Raw genomic sequence first — 20,300 nt, 5'->3', positions numbered from 1 at the left:
GGAGTGTCAGGTTTGGGCAAAGGAAGGGGGTCCCCAGGCCTCTTGCCTCTGTGCCACCTTGGGCCTGGGAGAACCACCAGCTCTGATAGGCCATGCAGGCCTGCATACCAGGACTGAGTAATTTCTCTATGGAAACACGTTCGTGGTCCCTGCCTGAGGCATCCTGCGGCAGGACTCTCATCCAGTTCTTCGTTTATTCCTTCACCAAACATGCTGGAGACCTGGGGGTCATGGCAGGGAATGACCTCGTCCCTGCCCTCCAGGAGCCTGGGTGAGGGAAGGATGAAAAGGACCTTTGAACCCTCATGCCCCCACACATACTCCTACCCCACACAGCCCATCAACAGCATCACTGAGGAGTCCTTCCTACCCAGTGATATGACCCTCTGCCAACCATTACCCCTACTCCCCGCCCCCCCCACCGCCACCCCACAATGCCCATAGGCCAGCTGATCCTCAGGCTTGGATCCATCCCAGCTCTTAGTTCACTTCCCTCCTATCTCCTAAAGGAGAGCAGCCCTCAATGGCACAGAGTAGGTCCCAGCAAAACTGGAAGGCAGGAGCAAGGAAAAGAGCCCAGAGCTCTTCAGGGAAGGAAAAGTGTGTGAGTGGGCTCAACAATGAAATGAAAAAATTTAGGAGAAAAAAAAGTTTGTGTGTGCCTCTCTGATTTTCAGGGATAAAGAGGACCTGGCTGGAGAGGGGTGCTGTTGGGAGCACTGGTCAGGACAAGGGATCACACTGAACTCTGGGTTACTGATGAAACTGCAAGGGCATCCTCCCTCAGTCCCTCAGACAGGGCCAGCCACCATCCCTGGGCCTCCAGACCCCTTCTCTAATCCAAGCCCATCCCAGGCCCTACCCGACACCCAAGTAGCTTCCTGGCTAAGTCTGAGAGCTGGCTTCCCTCCCAGTCTCTCTGGGCCTCTGGCACCTGCACTTCTGCTTCCCTCCTTACCTCCCCGGGCTCCCAGGAGCCAGTGGGCTCCTATGTGAGCCTCCAGTACTTTCCTAGGCCTGACCCAGGCCTGCAAGGCCTAGCACCCACTTCTCCTGGCCTCAGGAAGCCCCAGCGGTTCCCTCTTCCCACTGTGTCCCATGTCAGCCTTCCTGCAGCTTGAGTCTGTGAGAGCGCTCAGGCTGATCCCCCGGAGCACCAGTTCCTGAATCCAGGAGACTCACACAGACCTTGTGCTCTCAGTCCTTGATTTGAGGACCCCTTTCTCTTCTGCCCCCAGGGGCCACTGACCCCTAAATTTAAACAGGTCACTCCCTCTGCCTCCACCTTCTCTTCTCAGCCCACCTTCCCAGCACTATAGTCATTTTTACCTGTTCTCACTTCTGCCCTCCCATTCCATCCCTTTCCAAGGTACTACAGTAATCCCTTCCCAGCCCTGCTCTGCTTCCTCTATCCTGACCAATTTGGCCCTGTCCTTGGAGACACATTTTGCCTGGGACTTGGGCACTAACTGAACCAGTGAGAACCAACTGCCATCAAGTTGACTCCAAGTCATGGTTACCCTATATGTTTCAAAATCAAACTGTGCACCATAGGATTTTCAATGGTTGATTTTCCAGAAAGACTGCCAGAACTTTCTTCCAAGGGCCTCTAGGTGGACTCAAAGCTCCAGCCTTTCAGTTTGTAGCTGAGCACGTTAACCATTTGCACCACCCAGGGACGCCAGGTTCTCAAATCTGCACACCCCCCGGGGTTATCCCCGGCCCCCATTTCTCTTGTCCCCTTCCTGCCCCCTTGAATCCAATGACATCAAGCCTAGTTTAGGGCTTTAGTGGCAGGCAATACGGTACAGTGGTCAGGACCACAACTTCTGGAGAATGGCATGCCTGGATGTGATCCTGGACAAGTCACTTGGCTTCTTGCAGCGTCAGCTCCTTGATATCTACTTACAGAATTGTCATATTAAATGGTGGCACAGTGGTTAACCACTCAGCTGCTAACCAAAAGGTTGGAAGTTTGAATCCACCAGCTGCTCCTTAGAAACCTTATACAGCAGTTCTACCCTGTCCTACAGGGTCACCATGAGTCAGAATTGACCTGATGGCATTAGTCAGTCAGTCAGTACATGAGGGCTCAGCCTGGGTCCAGCACTCAGCAAATGCTCCATGATTGTTGGCAGTCATTGGCAGCCGTGACACAGACCAAATGACTGTCCCTTGGCCTAGAACACCCATCCACCCAAACCTCTGAATAGTCCTCCCTGCCAATCCTTCAGGCTCAAACACCCTCTTAGGGAACCTTTCAGAATGGCCAAGTGATACCTCCCCCCGTCCCCCACACACGTCAACATTTCGCTGTGAACACTCTTGCCCACATCAAGTCTACCTTGCAGCACAGTCACTTACTTCTCTTGGCCTCAAAGCTCCTCCCGCCCCACCCACCCAGAGGGGATAGCTGTAGTACCATCTCTCGTCTCTAGATGGTGCAACTGCCCCACTCACATCCGAAGAAGAGGCTGGACAGATTTGGGGATTGAAAGGAGGTTCTGGCAGGCCTCCCACTGACAGACCAAGGGCAGTCACCCGCCTGCTGCAAAGCCCATCTTCATGTCCCTGACCTTAGCAAGCTGCGCAGTACAGAAGATACATTCAACAGATGTCAGATGGAGAAACAGATGCAGGGCCACCTGGCCTCTCTCCACCCCTCGTCCTGCCTGGGTTCAGGTGACAGAGGCTTTCCCGGGATCACTTCAGCAGTCCTCACGGGGCTCCCAAAAGGCACCAGGAACACACATGATCACTCACACTCCTGCTCAGAACCTCTCAGAAAAAAAAAAAAAAACCCATTGCCATCAAGTCAATTCCGACTCATAGCAACCCTAGAAGACAGAGTAGAACTGCCCCGTTTGGTTTCCAAGGAGTGCCTGTTAGATTCAAACTGCCGACGTTCTGGTTAGCAGCTGTAGCTTTTAACCACTATACCACCAGCGTTTCCCTAGAAACTCTCAATGGGTCCCAATTCACCTTCAAGATGAGACTGAGCTCCCAAGCCTGGCACGTAAGGCCGTCGTAGCAATGGCCCATACAATGCTGCTGGATCTGCCCACACCCTCACCTCGCACTCCCTCTCCACAGCCTCAGACCCCAGCAGGGGCCAGAGCCCAGGTGGGCAGGCGCCCACTGAGCATCTGTGTGGCAGAGGGAGGAACAGATCCAGGCTGTGGCCCAGCCCGCCTTGCCAGCCTCCTCTCCGCCACACCCCTGCAAGCGCCCACATGGAACTATTTGCAGCTTCCCAAACATGCCACGTCCTCCCATGCTTCCTGCCTTTGCGTAAGCTACTTCCTCTGCTCGGAATGTCCTTCTTCACCCTACTCCAGAGTCCCTTCTGCCTGGGAAACTCCTGCTCATCAGCTCAACCCTCCTCCTCAGAGCCTTCTGCTCCTCCCCGCCAAGCAGCCCCTCCTCTCTGATCCCAAATGCCCACACAAGGGAGGTATTGTGCTGCACTGTAATCAATGGCTCCCTTTCAGACTCCAGGCCTCTAGGCAGGAAGGTTCAGGGCTCCCTAGGATGCCCCCCACACAGAAAGTTCTTGGGGTATGCTCAGCAATGGCTCACACATGCACACATGGGTCTTGCGCTGTGAGAAAACCTCGTCTCCTTCCACCTAGAGAACCGGAGGGGCTCTCGTCACAATGGATAGAGGCAGCTAACAAGGAGACGGGACCCTTGGGATCTTAGAGGTTATGTTGGGCACGTCTCCCTTCCTGTCTGAGCAATCCCCAACTACACAGGTGAGGACTAACTGCCCCCCCCCCCCACGCCAGTGACTAAAAGGGAAGCCCAGGAGGTTACTCAGCAACCCCACCACCTGCCAAATAACCCCATGCCAGGCTGGAGCTGGGAGGCAGCTGAACTAGCCACCAGCAAGGAGCTAGGACAGGCTCTAAGATATGCCACAGAGTGGCAAAGCTGGCTCAGGAGCATGAAAAGGCTTCCCTGGACTCCCAGGAGAACACTAAGGCTACCCGTGAGGGAACGGCCTACTGAGGTTGTCAAGGGCCCAGAAGGTGGGGGTATCCTGATAAGACCCTACCCACTCTGGTCTAACGCAATGTTTTAACTTGGCCCTAACCCTGGGATGCCAGCCTGGGCCTCCCGGTTCCATCTGCCTGCTCCCTTTCCTTCCCATTTAGTCATTTTTGGATGGTGCCTGTCATGGATTGAATTATGTCCCCCCAGAAATGTGTGTATCAACTTGGTTAGGCCATGATTCTCAATATTGTGTGGTTGCCCTCCATTCTGTGATTGTAATTTTACGATGAAAGGATTAGGGTGGGATTGTAACACCACCCTTACTCAGGTCACCTCTGTGATCCAAGGTAAAGGGAGTTTACCTGGAGTGTGGCCTGCACCACCTTTTATCTTAAGAGATAAACGGAAAGGGAAGCAAGCAGAGAGTTCAGGGACCTCATACCACCAAGAAAGCAGCACCAGGAGCAGAGCGCGTCCTTTGGACACGGGGTCCTTGTGCCTGAGAAGCTTCTCGACCAGGGGAAGATTGAGGACAAGGATCTTCTCCCTCCAGAACTGAGAGAGAGAAAACGCCTTCCCTGGAGCCGCCACCCTGAATTTGGACTTGTAACCTGCTAGGTTGTGAGAAAATAAATTTCTCTTTGTTAAAACCATCCACCTGTCGTATTTCTGTTATGGCAGCACTAGATAACCAAGACAGTACCTGTGTCCAGAACAAAAGCTGGACCAGAACTAGCAGCAGCAATGATCCTTGCCAGGAAGACAAGGCAGTGGCCAGACCCACCACCACTTTGGGTGAAGGTAAGGGCACGCAGGATCTGCCTTCAGTGCCAGAGTACTAGGAAGGAGATAGGGGCAGGTCAGGCCACAGAGCATCTCCTTCAGGGCTGCAAGGCCCCTCGAGTCCTAGCACTGTGGAAAGGGAGAATCTGCTTAGAACGTGAAGCTTCCAGGTATGAGCTAGTCCTAGGACTGCCCCCGATATCCCTTTCAGAGGGACCTCACAGTGGTCTGCCAGCCCTATCATGTGAGGCTACAGTGGAGAGAGCCACCCGAGGGCCTGCCCACCCAAGAGCTCAGTGAATCCAGGAACTAGACAAGGTCAGTATCTTCAAGGATCCAGGAAGGAGAATGGATATCAGCTGGCACAGACCAAACCTAGCCCTTGGGTTCAGTAGAAATGGCCAGCCCCAGGCCCAGAACCTACATGGACAGCTGCACCACCTGCCAATGCCAGGCCCCAGAGGGCTGCCTTGACCCCCAGCCCACCCAGTCCGGAGCTGCCAAGGTAAGGAGAGAAGTAGGAGTAGTGCCTTCCATTTCCACTGGTGCCCCCCAGGGGAAGGAACAGCTATACGTGCCCATTATTAGCAGGTGGACACCAGGCCTCCTATGTGCTGCAAGTCCAAGCCCTACCTGTCCCCGAGTACCCAAAGACACTGAAGCAGACAGCAGACAGGACAAGAGCCAACAAAGACAGCCAGGCCAGGGGACAGGACCAATAATGCAGGATCAGGAAGAGGGGAGGAGGAGAGGGGCAGCAGTAGGATGCCAACCCCCACAGGGTGGTCTGGGGGATATCTGGGAGCTCCCACCCAAAAGTGTTTCAGGAACCTTCCTCATTCCCCCTGGAAGCATAATCCTAACAGCTGGTATCTGACAAGGTGCTGACCACCTGCCCCAGTTGCTGCCTTCCATTCAGCAGCTCATAAATCCCAACAGGTCTGTGCAGTAGGTCTTGTTATCAAGCCTCTGCCTGAGGTTCAGAGAGCCAAGCCACCCAGCAAAGGTCACACAGCAAGGCAGTGTTGGAGCCACGATTTGAACCCAGGCAGACTGGCTCCAGAGCTGCACCCCACAACTCAGGCCAGTTGGGGCCCCAAGAAATGGGCCTTCCTGGGAATGGGCTGCACGAGGGCTTCTCCCTGCACTGTACCTCCCCACTTGGCCTAGGTGACCTGCAGGAGGCTGGGACTAGGCCGGACACACATGGGCAGGGTTCCTAAAAGTGCGAAGCCCCAGTGGCAGAGGCAGGGTTGGATGCCTAGTGTGTTAAGCACCTACTACGTATCAGGCAGGCACTGAGCCTTATCATTTAGTCCCCTCAAAACCAAAAACCCTGAAGTAGGCATTCTTCTATCCCATTTGACAGATGAGGGGACAGATTATTAGATGCCAAGTGACTCACCCAAGTTCACAGAGCTGGTAAGCAGTGGAGTCTTGATTCACGCCCAGAAGAGCAAATTCAAAGTCCTCTCCTCCCACACCCCATCCCACCTCTCTCCCAAGGGCAGCTCTCGTGGGCAGAGAGGGAACCACCTTTCCAGAGTTGTGCTACATGGTTACCCTAACTCCAGAGCAAAAACCTGACCTCCTCCTGGCAGAAAACAGCCACCAGGGTAATGGAGGAAGGGAATGGCCTGGGTCCTCAGGAAACCTTAGCCCAGTCATCATTCCTACTGCTCTTGTTGGGGGGGGTCACTTCCTCCTGGGAAATCCTACCCCTTTGTCTTGGTTATCCAGTGCTGCTATAACAGAAATACCACAAGTAGATGGTTTTAACAAAGAGGAATTTATTCTCTTACAGTCTGGGAGGCCACAAGTCCAAATTCAGGGTGTCAGCTCCAGGGGAAGGCTTTCTCTCTCTGTAGGCTCTGGGGAAAGGTCCTTGTCATCAATCTTCCCTGGTCCAGGAGCTTCTCAGCACAGGGACCCTGGGTCCAAAGGATGCACGCTATTCTTCTGGTGCTTCTTTCTTGGTGGCTTGAGGTCCCCCTGACTCTCTGCTGGCTTCTCTCTTTTTTTATCTCAAGAGACTTACTTAAGACTCAAGCTAATCTTGTAGACTGAGTCCTGCCTCCACATAACTGCCTCTAATCCTGCCTTATTAACATCACAGAGGTAGGATTTACAACATCCTTCACACCTTCCTGGCCTCTGATCTCCCTGCCTGTGGGGAGCGCAGCAGGGCTCATCTCCATACACAGAGGGGATGGGGGTGGAGCACAGGCCTAAGTCAGAGCTCTCAGCAGATAAGCCTCTACCCCTGTAGACTTAGGGGAGCCTGGGCCTTGGCTCTCATGGACTGAGGGGAAAAAAGGAGCTTCAATGGCAGTCTAGCTTTTGTGACCCCAACAGCTCCTAGCATGTTTTCTCCTTTTTCAAAATGGGCAACTGAGAGCTTAACAGGACTAAAGCCATGATAAACCTGTAAGTTGTTCTTCCTCTGCCTGCCTCCTTCACATACCTCCGTTAATGACTTTGCTCTTTGTTTTAAAACTGATGCAAATAAACTTTTGTTCTGTCTGGACTACCTGTGGCATACAACCTCCACAGGAAAGTTGGAGCCCAGGTATCAGACATCTTTAGCCTAATAAAAAAATGTCTGGTAGGGGACTATGAAGACACTTGTAACCCTTGTAAGATTCTATATAAGCTCTAATATAAAACTGCTCTTTGGGACTCCACAGAGACAGGCTGTGTTGCTGCCGGGTCCCCGGTGATGTATGCATCTCCTTAATAAACTTTCTCACTCCCCCTGACTTGGAGTATGTTTCATTGGTTTGACTGCTCCAGGGCATGGGCCCTCATCAGGTAACAAATTTTTGGCACCCAACGTGGGGCTCAAATTATTCAGGCCCTGGTTCCGTCTCCCTAAGGACCGAGTCCCTGGGATGGACCCGGGAAGAGAGAAGGTGCACCCCTCCTTGAATTGTGGAGCTCTCTCAACCTGTGGTGGCCCAGAGGTCTGGTGACAGGGGAGGACTCCACGGCAGCGAGCTCCAGACAGAAGGAGAAAGTTTCTGTCAGCCATGGTAGGTAACTGGGCATCGAGTGGTAAATCCTCTGTAAAAGCCACAGGGGCATCGGTTCTCACAGACTCCCTCTAAAAACGGGTGACTAGGTCCCATGAGGTTGGACTAGAGACAGGAGAGGTTCCCCGTTGCCAGTGGATACGCAGGACGTAAGGTGCCAGCCAAGAGTCCACTAAGAACTGGACTTATTTAGGATAGGATTCCCTAACTAGGAGACGTCTTAATATTTTGTGTAATCAAGTGTGGTCTGTAAACGGTTCTGGAGATTTTGGTACTACTGTAAAGCTTGATCTGTTCTGTACTGGAACTGACAAGTGAGATAAAACGCTGTATGTGAAATGTTTTATGACTTTATCGCATGGAAAAAGGATAAAGCCTCTGTTTTAGCCCCTCTTGTGCAGGTGAATGATGACAACGAGGTATAAGATGAAGAACCTGAGGATGTTCTTATTCTCCCACCTGGAAAAACTCCATTTGTGACCCCTCCCAGGTGGTATCAAAAGATGAGAATGGGAAGGCCTTGAAGGGGGGGCGGAGGAGGTGGGACAGATACGGTCTCCCCACCCCTTATTAGCAGTGGGCTACAATTCGGCCCAGTTCCCCTGGGGGGGCTTTACCCACTCCAGGGGGTGCCAGTCCCCGCTGCAGAAGGGTCACCTCAGATAATGTGAGTCTATAATCCGTCCCTGGCATCTGAATGCATTTAAGGCCTTTACCAACAGAGATCAGGTAAAGAGGTCGAGAAGAAGAAAGGAAAAGACCAGGACACGAAGAAACTGGCTGCTGTTCTAGGATCATCCGGAGGAAGACAAGGAGACCAAGATAAGGACAGGCCCTGACTAAAAGAAAAACCAAACTGCATTTTGCAAACAGGAGGAACACTGGAAAAATGAGTGCCCCACAAAGAATAGAAAAGGCAGGCAAGATTGAAACAGGGGGAAAGCTTTTTCAAAGAATTACGGAAGAGCAGGAGGAGGACAGTCAGTAGACTTTTTGGTTGATACTGGAGCAGCCTTCTCGGTACTTACCCAGAAGCCTAAAGGGACTGCCTCAGCCAGCAGTACTCAAGTTGTGGGGGTGACTGAAAAAGAGGTGACTAGATCCTTTTTGCGGCCAATAGACTGAAATAAGAGAAACTAAGCTATCTTGCCAGTTTCTACACAAGCCCAAATGCTCAGTCTCACTTTTTGTGACAAGATTTCCTAAGTACATGCTGAAATCTCTTGATAAAAAAAGGCCTGTCTATGACAGTACCACCAGTGAATACCTGGAATGTGGAAACAGCTCTCAGCACTCACCCAGTGCTATCCCACAGTTCAAAGAGTGGTTGATGCTGTGACCCGGTGGGTTTGGGCCAGTGGCTGGCCAGGATAAGCTCAGACTGTCTTCCCTGTGACTATGGAGCTGTTATTCAATGTCATGCCTCCTCAGATTAAACAAACTGAGGCTGCTCACCTGGGGCTGCAGGGACTGACCACCGGATACCTAGAGTGACGACTGTTGCTGGACTGCGAATCCCCATTCAACACTCCCGGTCTCCCGTGAAAAAGACATCAACTGGTGAGTACCGTTTTGTTCAAGATTTGCGGGCTGTAAACAAAGTTGTAAAGACCTTATACCCAGTAGTCCTGAACCATACATGCCTTACTATCAGCCCTTTTACCGTCCAGTACTCAGTTTACTGTTTTGGATTTAAAAGACACTTTCTTTGGAGAGCCAGCTAATCTTTGCTTTCAAATGGAAAAGGGACAAAAGGGAAGAAACAATTCTGTTAGACTGTGTTACTTCCAGGGTTTAAGAACTCTGTCACTATTTCTGGAACAGTGGTGGCCCAAGGTCTAGAGCGATTACCTCCCTTCAGCTGAGGAATATTCCTGCAATATATGGACCTCCTGATAGGGAATAAGTCTGAGAAAGACTCTTACAAATACTGTGACTGTCTTAAATTTTTGGACTGAGTGTCTTTAAGAAAGTTACAAGCTAACCTCTATCAGGCTACCCATGGGGCAGAGAGAGATCCTTTCAAATGCAGTCAATGAGCCTTTTGTGATTTAAAGTCCTGGTTAATCAAAGCCCCAGCCCTGGGGCTGCCAGGTTATCAAAAATCCTTTGAATTATATAAATAAGAGGAGTAGCTGTTGGTATGTTAACTCAGTTCTTGGGACCATGGAGACACCCTGTCGCCCACCTATTTCTCTAAAAATCTGGACACAGTCTCAAAAGGCTGGCCGGCCAGGAGTTGCCACCACTAACATTATCAAAGGTGGCTGAGTTAATTTCTTTGGGACATGATACTATCCTGTTTGTCCCTCATGCAGTGACTGTAGTATTGGAACAAAAAAGACATTTGTGACTCACCTCCAGCCAACTAACAGTGTATCAAATACAGCTTTTGAGAGAAAATCAGATTTAACTTTTGTGAAGTGTTCAAAACTAAACATCGGATGAAATATTTACTGGTGTGTGTAGATTCTTTTTCAAGATGGTTAGAGACTTTTCTCTGCCAGACCAAGATGGCTAGAGCGAGGTACAACAGCTTTCAACTGCTTTAAGAATAAAGTGGCAACTCCACACAACATGGAGACCTCAATCTATCGGAAAAGGGTGAAAGAATGAATCAGACCATAAAACGTCATTTTAGTAAACTGTGCCCTAGATAGACAGATGTTCTGCCATCGGCCCTCCTCTGAGTCTATACTGCACCCTGGGGAAAACTTAAAATCAGTCCTTTTGAGATACTTTATGGGAAATCATATTGTCTCCACCAACTCTCCCCATAATCCTCCACCCAGCCCCTAATGTAATAATGTCTAAATATTCGCTTTCTCTAACCAAAATTCTTTCCCATTTACATCAGACAGAAGTTCCTTCTTGAGATAGCAGTGACCAGGTGCTCCTCCGAAAGTAGAAGGGCCTCCTGTTACAGCCTAAGTGGACTGGACCCTTCACGGCACCACTTAGCACTGGTAAAGCTTGCAGGAGTCAAACCATGGACCCGTTATTCCAAGTCAAGCCTTGCCTGGTCTACAGTGACAAGGAGTAGAAAGCTCAGCCGATCGATGGCCTGAAGTTAAGATTCTCTGGGGTTAAAAAAGTAAAAATGTTTTTAATGCTAGCTTAGATGAGATTACTATTAGGGGCCAGAGAGACTTTTGCCTGGAGAATCTTTGCAACTGAATAAACGTCCCTGGAGCCCTTGTTAAAAGATAAAAATTTTTACATCTATATTGCTAGAGAAGTGTCAAACATTACTGATTTCTGTCTGCCCTGTCTGGACAGAGGGTTGCGTGCCTAACTCGGCCCTCATGTTCTGTCTCATCAAGGTTTGTACTCTTGTACACAGAGTTAATATTCTGATATCTATAGCTGGGGACCTGTAACAAGATTCGTGAACGATTTGATTTTTCTTGACTGTCAGATTTTACCTGCCGTTTTTTTAAAAACCTTATTTATTAGTGGAATTAGATTGGTTGTCACAGGCCTGTTAATCTGTTACCATCTCCAATTTATGCTTATATGTGCGATTACATTCTCTGTCTAACAGATGGCTCAAACCTGTTGCAGGCAGAAGGCACTTTCACCTGAAAGTGTTCTATAAAGAATAGTTTGAAACTCGGGATAGGTGAATATAGTCACCCAAGTTTCAAAGGGGGGAATATGTGACCCCAATACCCCCCAGCATGTTTTCTCCTTTTTCAAAATGGGCAACTGAGAGCTTAACAGGACTAAGGCCATGATAAACCTGTAAGTTGTTCTCCTGCCTGCCTCCTTCACATACCTCCGTTAATGACTTTGTTCTTTGTTTTAAAATTGATGCAAATAAACTTTTGTTCTGTCTGGACTACCTGTGGCATACAACCTCCACAGGAAGGTTGGAGCCCAGGTATCAGACATGTATATCTTTAGCCTAATAAAAAAATGTCTGGCAGGGGACTATGAAGACACTTGTAACCCTTGTAAGATTCTATATAAGCTCTAATATAAAACTGCTCTTTGGGACTCCACAGAGACAGGCTGTGTTGCTGCCGGGTCCCCGGTGATGTATGCATCTCCTTAATAAACTTATGTTTCATTGGTTTGACTGCTCCAGGGCACGGACCCTCATCAGGTAGCACTTTCTAAAGGCAGAATCAAAAGAGGTCTCCAGTCCCCCAGCCACTGCATACGCCCAGGGTAGGCGCTCCCTCCAGGTAGGTGGTAGATGTAATGACAGATTGATGCAGGCCCATCCTGGCCAGGTGAACTGAACTGGCTTCCCTGCCCTTCTTGCCTCAGCCAGGCTCACTGAGAGGGCAGGCGGGCAGGTTGCACAAGCCCCAAACAGCAGTGGAGGTGGTGGCAGCAGAAGGTGGGGTCCACGGGTATGGTGACAATAGCCTGGCCATGAGGGGCTGTCCACAGGCCAGAGAAAGTCAAGAACAAATGAGGAGCTCAGGGCCCTCCCAGCTCGTTCCTGCCCTCCAAGACCCAAGACACCCAGAAGCACCAGGCCCAGGAGGGGGCGCTAAAGTCGCTTTCTGCGCCTCAGACTCCACCTCAGAAACAGGGCTGATGGCAGAGCAGTTTCCCACTCAAGTGGGCATGGGCAGGGCTGAACTGGACCAGAGTGTGTGTGTGCATGTGCAGATCTGTGAAGAAGAAACCACCTGCACTGCATGGATTCTGGGCCCTAGAGCAGAGAAGAACACCTAGGAGATGCTGCCAGATCTGTCCACTTCCTGCCACATGCTTTGTCCCATCCCTCCACCCCCACCAACCATGCCAAGGTCCCCAGGGATGGGCAACGGACTCCTTCCTCCCATCCCACAGGAACAACTTGGCCCAGGCCTTGCAGCCTCTTCCCACACGGGGCTCCAACACATAAGGCTTAGTAGTTTAAGCAGCATCCAATATGAGAGGGTCGACAGCAACCACCACTATCCTGCCTTCTGGTGTGCCCTTTCCTGTACCACTTCCTGGAGTGGGGAGATTCCAGCCCCTCAGCCAGACCAGGTAGGGCCTCAGCAGCCCTCTGCCAGCCACCAGTCTACCCCCTGCCCAGCTGAGGTCAGGTGTGGGGTGTGGCTAGGGAGCTGTCAGGCCATACCTCACGAGGATGGCAGCATCCAAAAACACACAGTCACCACTAACCTGGCCATCGCTACCCCACACTGAGCCTGCAACAGCCTCACTTTCTCTCCATGCTCAGAGAAGCAGATTCTGGCTTCTGTTGTGCTAGGCCGAGGTGGGAGAAGGTGTGCCAATGGGGCACTCTCAACAGCCCAGGTTAAATCCTGTCCCTTCCTTCTGAGAACCAGAATATGCAGTACCCCATGCTGGACACTACAGAGGGAGGCAGCCTAGAGGGCAGAAAGCTTAGGTTCTCAGGCTTCGCCAGGACCAGGATGGGGCCTCTTCTCCAGGCTCTCCTGTCCACAATGTCCCCTGTCCATATCCATATTGAGAGGTCCTGGGGGCTAGGTCCCATGGTCCCTACGACGCCAGAGCCTGGCACAGATTAGGTGCTCAAACAGTTAAACGAAAACAAAACAGCATGCGTGAACTGTGTGAGATTGGTTCTTCACTCCTAAACTTCAGTCTTCTCTATAAAATCTGCAGGGTGGACTCGGAGGCCTTGGGTCCTTGCAGATCAGACAGTCTGTGATAGCCACAAGCACCTGAGGCCTCGGAGTCCGTGGCTCCCTGGATCTTTAAGGATCTACACCAGGCACAGAATGTACTGCCCAGCTCCCAGAGTAGGCGAGGGCCCAAGTGTCTCTGAGCTATCCCAGGTGTTAGGGTGTGGCCCAACCATGAATGGGGACACAGGAATATCCTGGAGTGACCCAAGAATGGGAGGGGCAGGATCACAGGGGCCACCCTGTCCTATTGGTCCATCCTCCTGCCAACTAGATGGCCATAACCAGGCCAAGGATCAGGTCTGGATCACAAGAGCTCAGCCTGATCCCTCAGCACTCCCTAAGATGAGCATTTTTCCACCCTTTTTTGCTGTTGTCAAACATCTGTTGAGGGTCAGGTGGTGGGATGAATGCCTCACCTATGTCACTTCATTTAATCACCAGCCTACCTATGAAAAAAAAAAAAACTTTTTTTTTTTTTTTTGAAGCAGGTATTTTACCACCACTCTGCAGATGAGGAAATGGAGGCTCAGAGAGGTTACATGATGTGCCCAAGGTTACACAGCTGGAGAGTGACAGGATGGAACTGGAACCCAGGACTGGCAACCCTGAGGCTGTGCCCTTAGGCTATGGCCCCTCAGAATGGCAACCAATTCAGGCTGTGCTCAGCCAATCTTGGACACCGAGGGCCCGCCCTGTTGGGTCCTTCACACCTCTGGGGAAGCTGCAGAGTAGGCTTTCTGGAGGCAGGGGCCAAGCCAGGACACCACAGGGAAATTGCCAGACTCAAGGGTCCTCCATCTCACACATCCCTGGATCAGCCTCCAGTGCTGACCCCAGAGTATTCTACTGCCTCGGCCGTTTCCCTCCTGGAATTAGCACCTCCAACCCAAGAGGCAGCATGCTGCTTCAGTAACAGGAAGACATACCAGTGAGGAAAGAGGCAGCCACAAGTATTCTCCTCCCTTCCACTGGGGCCTGGCAGAGGGTTCCTCCTGGGCCAGGTATGGAAGGAGGGACAGAGGAAGGACAGGAACTTATACAACAGACCCCTGCAGGGGTAGGGGTTGGGCATCCGCTCTAGGAACTTCCCACACCCCAGTGCCTGCCCCATCCCACTTGGGCCCCAGTGTTCTTGACTCTATCATCATCACATGACCTCAAAACCTCAGGCAATGTCCACTCACCCCTCAACCAGCCAAATGCTAGCTCCTGACCCCAGCCCACATCACCCCTCACCTGGGCCTGGCCCAATCTCCTGGCCTCTCTGCCTCGTCTCCTCCCCTCCTCCACCTGCTCTCCATTTAGCTTCCTAGAATGAAGGCAGCAAACTGTGCCACACCCTTCTTCCCAATCTGCCAGAGCTCCCCACAGCCTGACCCAGTAAACCATTCTACCTCTTTCTCCACCTGCCACCCATCCACTGGCCACACTTCCCCTGTCACCCCATGTCTCTGGGCCTTTCCTCTTGCAGTTCCCCTAGCAGGCAAAGCAAAATTCCACTCATATGAGAAGGTCCACCTCCTCCCTAACCCTCTCCAGCAGGCTTAAGGCACCATCCCTAAACCCGCAATTCAAAGCTCTGTGGGCACCGAGCAGTGTCTTGGTAGACAATCGACATTTGTGTGGAGCTGACTCGCCAACCACAAGCTGCTTCCTGAGGCCAGGGCCAGGTCTGATCCATCTCTGGAGTGCAGGTGTCACACAGAGTCTGGCACAGAGAGGGAGTCAGTACACCCGTGTTTCAAATGAGTGTCCCAGGGAGGCCTGGGAGGCCAGTGAGCAGTCAGTGGGTGAACTGTAGGGCTTGCCTGCCTGAGTTCTCCAGGCAAATAACCTGGAGCTGGGGATGCCAAATGGATGCTTGGCATGGCTTGGTGCCAGGCTAGGGGCTGGGGCTGGAGAGGTTGAGGAGCCCTTGGCAGAGCTGTGAGCCCATCCTGCCGTGTGCAGCACCACCCCCACAGCATGGCAGGCAGCCACATTGGCGAGCCCTGACTCACTACAGGCTGTAAGTGTAGCCAGACGCCCACAGGGTGCCAGTGATGCTGCTGGGTGAGTCTCTGGCCCCAGCATCCTGGGCATGTGGGCAGCTCCCCAGGGTCCCCTTGCCCTGAGGCTCTCCCCTCGCAACAAGGCACCTTGAGGCCCAAAGAAACACCATATCACGGGGCCAGGGACCACCAGAACAGCTAGAGGTAGGATTCTAAGCCCATGACCAGGTGCTGCCCTCTCAGTCCTCACGGGCCTCCAGTCACAGCAGGAGAGATAAAAACCAAAGACTTGACCCCAAAGACGGCAGAGTCTGAACAACCTGGCTTGGTGCACTGGCCCCAAATAAGGACGGAAGAGAGAAAGACAGCAAGAAAAGGAAACATGGGACCACAGCCCAAGCAGAGACGAGGAACTCACGGTGGTGTGGCTACTGCACTCAGAGGTCCATGGGTAGCCATGAGCCAGGGGAACCAGACCTGCACAGTAACAAGCCAGCACATGGATGCCTGGAGCAGATGCTTAGGCTAAATCTGGAAAGGAACTCGAGCCACATGGTCTGCAGACCCAATTAAAATGTGTTCCCACCTTTTCCTCAGAAACCAAAACTCCCCTCCCCCAACAAGCCCCATCCCAGGTCTGTCCATGGGGTGGAACCCCAGCCCAGGCCCAGAAGGCTCCTTACCATGTGGGGGTTGTCATAGTAGACGGCAATAGAGCGGAGCTTGGGGGAGACGCTGCAGCTCTCGGTGAAAAGGTGCCCAGTCTCGCCATAGGACCCCTTGTGGAACTTGTAGGCCACAGTGACGTTCCGGATAGGGGGTGAGCCAGCACTCACTGCCACCTCAGCCAGCAGCCCTGAGTACCCGGCGAAGGCCAGCAGCGTCAGGAGCAGTAGCAGAGTCAGGGCCCCAATCAGGCCCAGCAGCAGCAAGTCCGACATGGCTCTGGGCCCCCCACGCTGTGCCCCAAGGCAGCTGCAAAGGAGGCAGAGGTGAGAGGAGGCTGGCAGCCTGCTTTAATCAATGCACCCACCTGCCCTTCAGCTGGCTCTGGCCCAGTCTCAGCCCTGCCTTGGGTACTCTGACCCAGGAGGGGAGGGGCCGGAGGTGTTTACACATATAGTGACCTAGAAGAGAGCTACAAAGCAGGACAGAAGCCACAAGCCTCTTTATTTCTTAATCACAATAGTTGAGGCTCTCAGAGCAGCTCTGCCTGTCAGCTGGCAGCCCTGGTCACACCTGGGGAAACTGAGTCATAGATGGGCATAAGGGTGAGTCAGCCAGGAAGCCCTAGACAGCCTCCCCCCAAGATGGGCCAGAGGCCAGACAGCCTGCCTTTTCCCCTATCGCTTCTTTCTACCCACAGCTGAGCCACACTATCAGCCCAGCCTCAAGCTTCATGGACCACTGGCAGAGGTAGGACAGGCTAACTGCCAGGGTCCAAATGCTTATTAACAAAGAAACCATGAACAGCAAGACCCCAGGGGAAAATGAGCCACTGAAAGAGAATTTCATAGGAAACTCTCCTTTGCTAAGCATATTGGCCTGCAGAGACCTTGCTACCCAGCAAGATCATCCATCTGGAACCAGGGGAGACCAGATGGAAACAGCCTCAGCAGCTGGAACAAAGTCCAGCACTAAGCTTCCCATACTTGAGCCACCGGGCTAACAAACTTCATCCCCTTCATTACAGATTGAATTGTGTCCCCCCAAAATATCATTTGGAATCATAACTTCCTTATCTGTGGATGCATTCCCATTAGGAATAGGGTTTTCTTTGTTATGTTAATGAGGTCATATCTGTGTAGGGTGTGTCTTAAACCTAACGACTTTGGAGATATAAAAAGAACAGGCCAATGCAAACAAGGGAAAGATAAGATGCCACACAAAACTGAGGAACAGAAGCTGAAAGAGACAAAGATTATCCCCCAGAGCAGACAGAGAGAGCCTTCCCCTAGAGTTGGTGCCCTGAATTTAGACTTCTGGCCTCCTAAGGTGTGAGAAAATAAATTTCTCTTCCTTAAAGCCATCACTTGTGATATGTCTGGGACAGCAGCACCACCTAGATAACTAAGACAGCAATTTTCCAGCCCACAGAAGATTAGAAGCAGCAAGAAGGAAAGAGGAAAGATACGCAAAGCAGCAACAGTTACCCATAAGAGGCAGAGCAGCTACACAAGTGCAGACCCAGCAACACAACACAGAGCAAGTATACAAGCTACTCAAGGCAGACGGCCCAGCCCTCCACACAGCATGGGGTCAGAGGCCTGAGCCCCTTCCAGAAAACTTGACCCAAGTAGCCCAGGGTGAGGAAAAACACAGCACAGAGAAGAATCTTAGGAGGCAGGGAAACAGGTGAACCACTGGGGAAACATTTTCTTCCCAAGCATTTAAAATTAATATTTAAAATCTAAAAGGTTTTGGAGCTAAAAAGGTTAACACTTCAGCCTTGTGGAAAATTTAGGTCTATGTAATTTGTTTTGCATGGGTTTCTGGGTGTCATAATTTCACGCTAAAAAATTGTCTTTAGCATCATCAATAAGTACACAGTGTTTGCCTCACACAGGCAAAGTAAATTTCTAAACCTTCTTTGGTATCATCACATAGAGGTGCCTCTCATATTTGTCCTCTCAACCATCGGTGCTCCTGCCTGTCAACTTCATTATCCTTTATATACCCACTCCCTGTCCTACTCATTTGCGTTGTTAGTTTCATTCCTGTCTTCTTTGATGATGACACATCTTTCACTGAGCGCTTACTATCTGCCTCTTGCCGGCAAGTCAATTCCGACTCATAGCAATCCTACAGAACAAAGTAGAACTGCACCATAAGAATTCCAAGGAGCAGCTGGTGGATTCAAACTGCCAAACTTTTGGTTAGCAGCTGAGCTCTTAACCACTGTGCCACCAGGGCTCCTGCTATCTGCCAAGCACTGTCTAAATGTCGAAACACAGCCACTTCATTAATCCTCACAGGGATCCAGTGGAGTAGGTACAGGAAATGAGTGGTTAGAAATTAAGAGACGTGCCCAAGGTCACACAAATATTAGAAGAGCCAAATGGATCAAAATGCATGCAATGGGAACCCAGGCAGTCTGACTCCAGGCCCCCATTTCCACTTTTTCCTTCCTTGTGGCAGGGTTCCAGAATGACCCAAGCATTTAAACCATGTTGGACATCTCTGAAGCCAAGGCTAGAAGCTCTCAGCATCTAGGCTCCCACTTGCCCTGGGAGTAACTGATGGACCCTCCTCCCAGCTACACACTTCTTGTCCCCTTAAGGGAACTTAGTTCCTACCTTTCTCTTCCTCTCATGCCCTAACTACTTAGAAAAGGGGAAAAAATCCACCTTGGGGGCCCCAGAGCCTTGGTCAACACATAAAGGAGGAGGAGCAATGTGAATGAATCTCTTCCACATTCAAGAGAAAAGAGAGGAGAAAGGCTAGGGAGGCTCACCCGAAAAGCCAGGTTCCCTTTTAGCAGCTCATGGTGTCCAGTCCTGCAGAGGCCAAGTGCTCCGGTGCTGGGGGCAGAAAGGAACAGTCAGTCAGTGACAACCGACCTCCCCCAGGAATAGCCACTGTGCTGGGCACTATGCCTTGCTTCTCCTTTTTCAGGGAAAGTCCACCGGGGCCTCTACACTGCCCCTCGACCGGTCCTCAGACCCCTTAAGGGGGTCAGGAGACCGAACCAGCCTCATAATGTCAGACTTGTCGTGAAGTCCCTGCTCAGGAAATCCGCAGCCACTCCAACTGGCCCGGAGAAAAAGGCCCACGCTGTGCTTCCTCTCAGGCCTCGGTTTCCCCTCGGGTCCGGTGCAGGCGTCGGGTAGCTCGGTCCCGCGCCAGCTTCCTGGTGCCGCTCACGGGCGCGGCGGCGGGCTCCGCCCTTAAAGGGACCCGCCGCGGAGAAAACTTCGGGGCCAGCGGCGAGCGGGAAGATCGCGACTCCGAGGGGCCGGGGCGGGGATGACGGCGACGCTGCCCCCAAACTCGGCTCCCAGCCCCTGGTCATCCAGCTCCGTCCACTTCAGCCGCGACCTCACGACGCCCCACACACCTCCGCCAACAACTGAAGTAAAGCTAAACTTTGCAGCCCGTGCTGCGAGGCGCGGCCTCTGGTGTCTGGGTCGGAGTTAAAAAGCGCAGCTCATGCCTCAGCTTCCTCCTGCTGCGCGGCCCCGGAGCCAGCCCTGCACCCGCCGCCGAGACAGCGGGAAGAGGGTCCCGAATGGTAGGGGCTGGCCCAAGGTCGCGTCCCAGCCCGGACCCTCGGACCCGGCCGGGACCAGCTGTGAGGCAAGATGAGCTGCAAAGGGCGGTCCGGGCCGCTAGGAACACGGAAGGAGCTCCCGCGGGGGGCCCTGAGACCGCGCCCCGGCGGCCAAGGTCTCCAGGTGCGCCCCGCGCTTAGGGCCGCCGCGGCAGAGACGCCTCCCCTCTGGCCCAGCCCTCACCTCTGCGGCCGCCCGCCGCCGACGCCAACCCGCTCCGGCGGCTCCCGGCTGGGTCGCCGGGCCTGCGCGCGATCGCCGCGCACGCTCGCTCCGCCCCCTCTCACGACGGAACGTGGCCGTGGCCGTGGCCGTGGGCGCGTGCGCCCGGGACCCGGAGGGCGGAGGCCTGCTGGGGCTCCTTTCCATAGCAACCGGCGTGCGCCAATCCCCGGGCGCTGGCAGGGGCGGAGCCCGCCGCGTACCCTCCCGCCTCCAACAAACTTCAGGGTCGCTGGGGGAGGGGGGCGGTGCTCCTTAGCAACAGCGCCCTGGCTTGTGGGTTGGCGGGAGCACCAAGACGAAGATCTGGCCCCAGGAGAGGAGGAAAGTCAGCCCGGTGGTCCGCAGCGGAGGCTAGGGTGAGGAAGCCGGGACCGGGGAGGA

General features: G+C 52.6%; 1 protein-coding gene across 2 annotated transcripts in view; it reads right to left on the bottom strand.

Moving 5' to 3' along the window:
• The window catches only part of TEX264 (testis expressed 264, ER-phagy receptor), a 37,491-nt gene extending 17,516 nt beyond the window's left edge, over window positions 1–19,975 (bottom strand). Inside the window, exons 1-3 of one of the 2 annotated variants that reach the window (XM_049862499.1) lie at window positions 19,878–19,975; window positions 18,878–18,944; window positions 16,107–16,398 (exon numbers count right to left, since the gene is read on the bottom strand). In XM_049862499.1, the coding sequence (XP_049718456.1) occupies window positions 16,107–16,364 (258 nt within the window). In that variant the 5' untranslated portion in view covers window positions 16,365–16,398; window positions 18,878–18,944; window positions 19,878–19,975. The other variant, XM_049862500.1, reaches the window with a different exon arrangement.
• Window positions 19,976–20,300: the final 325 nt, after the last annotated feature.

Source organism: Elephas maximus, chromosome 20, assembly GCF_024166365.1.
Source record: "Elephas maximus indicus isolate mEleMax1 chromosome 20, mEleMax1 primary haplotype, whole genome shotgun sequence".
Taxonomy (NCBI): domain Eukaryota; kingdom Metazoa; phylum Chordata; class Mammalia; order Proboscidea; family Elephantidae; genus Elephas; species Elephas maximus.
The sequence above is the reverse complement of the archived record's forward strand: the minus strand, read 5'-3'. Positions and strand labels throughout refer to the sequence as shown.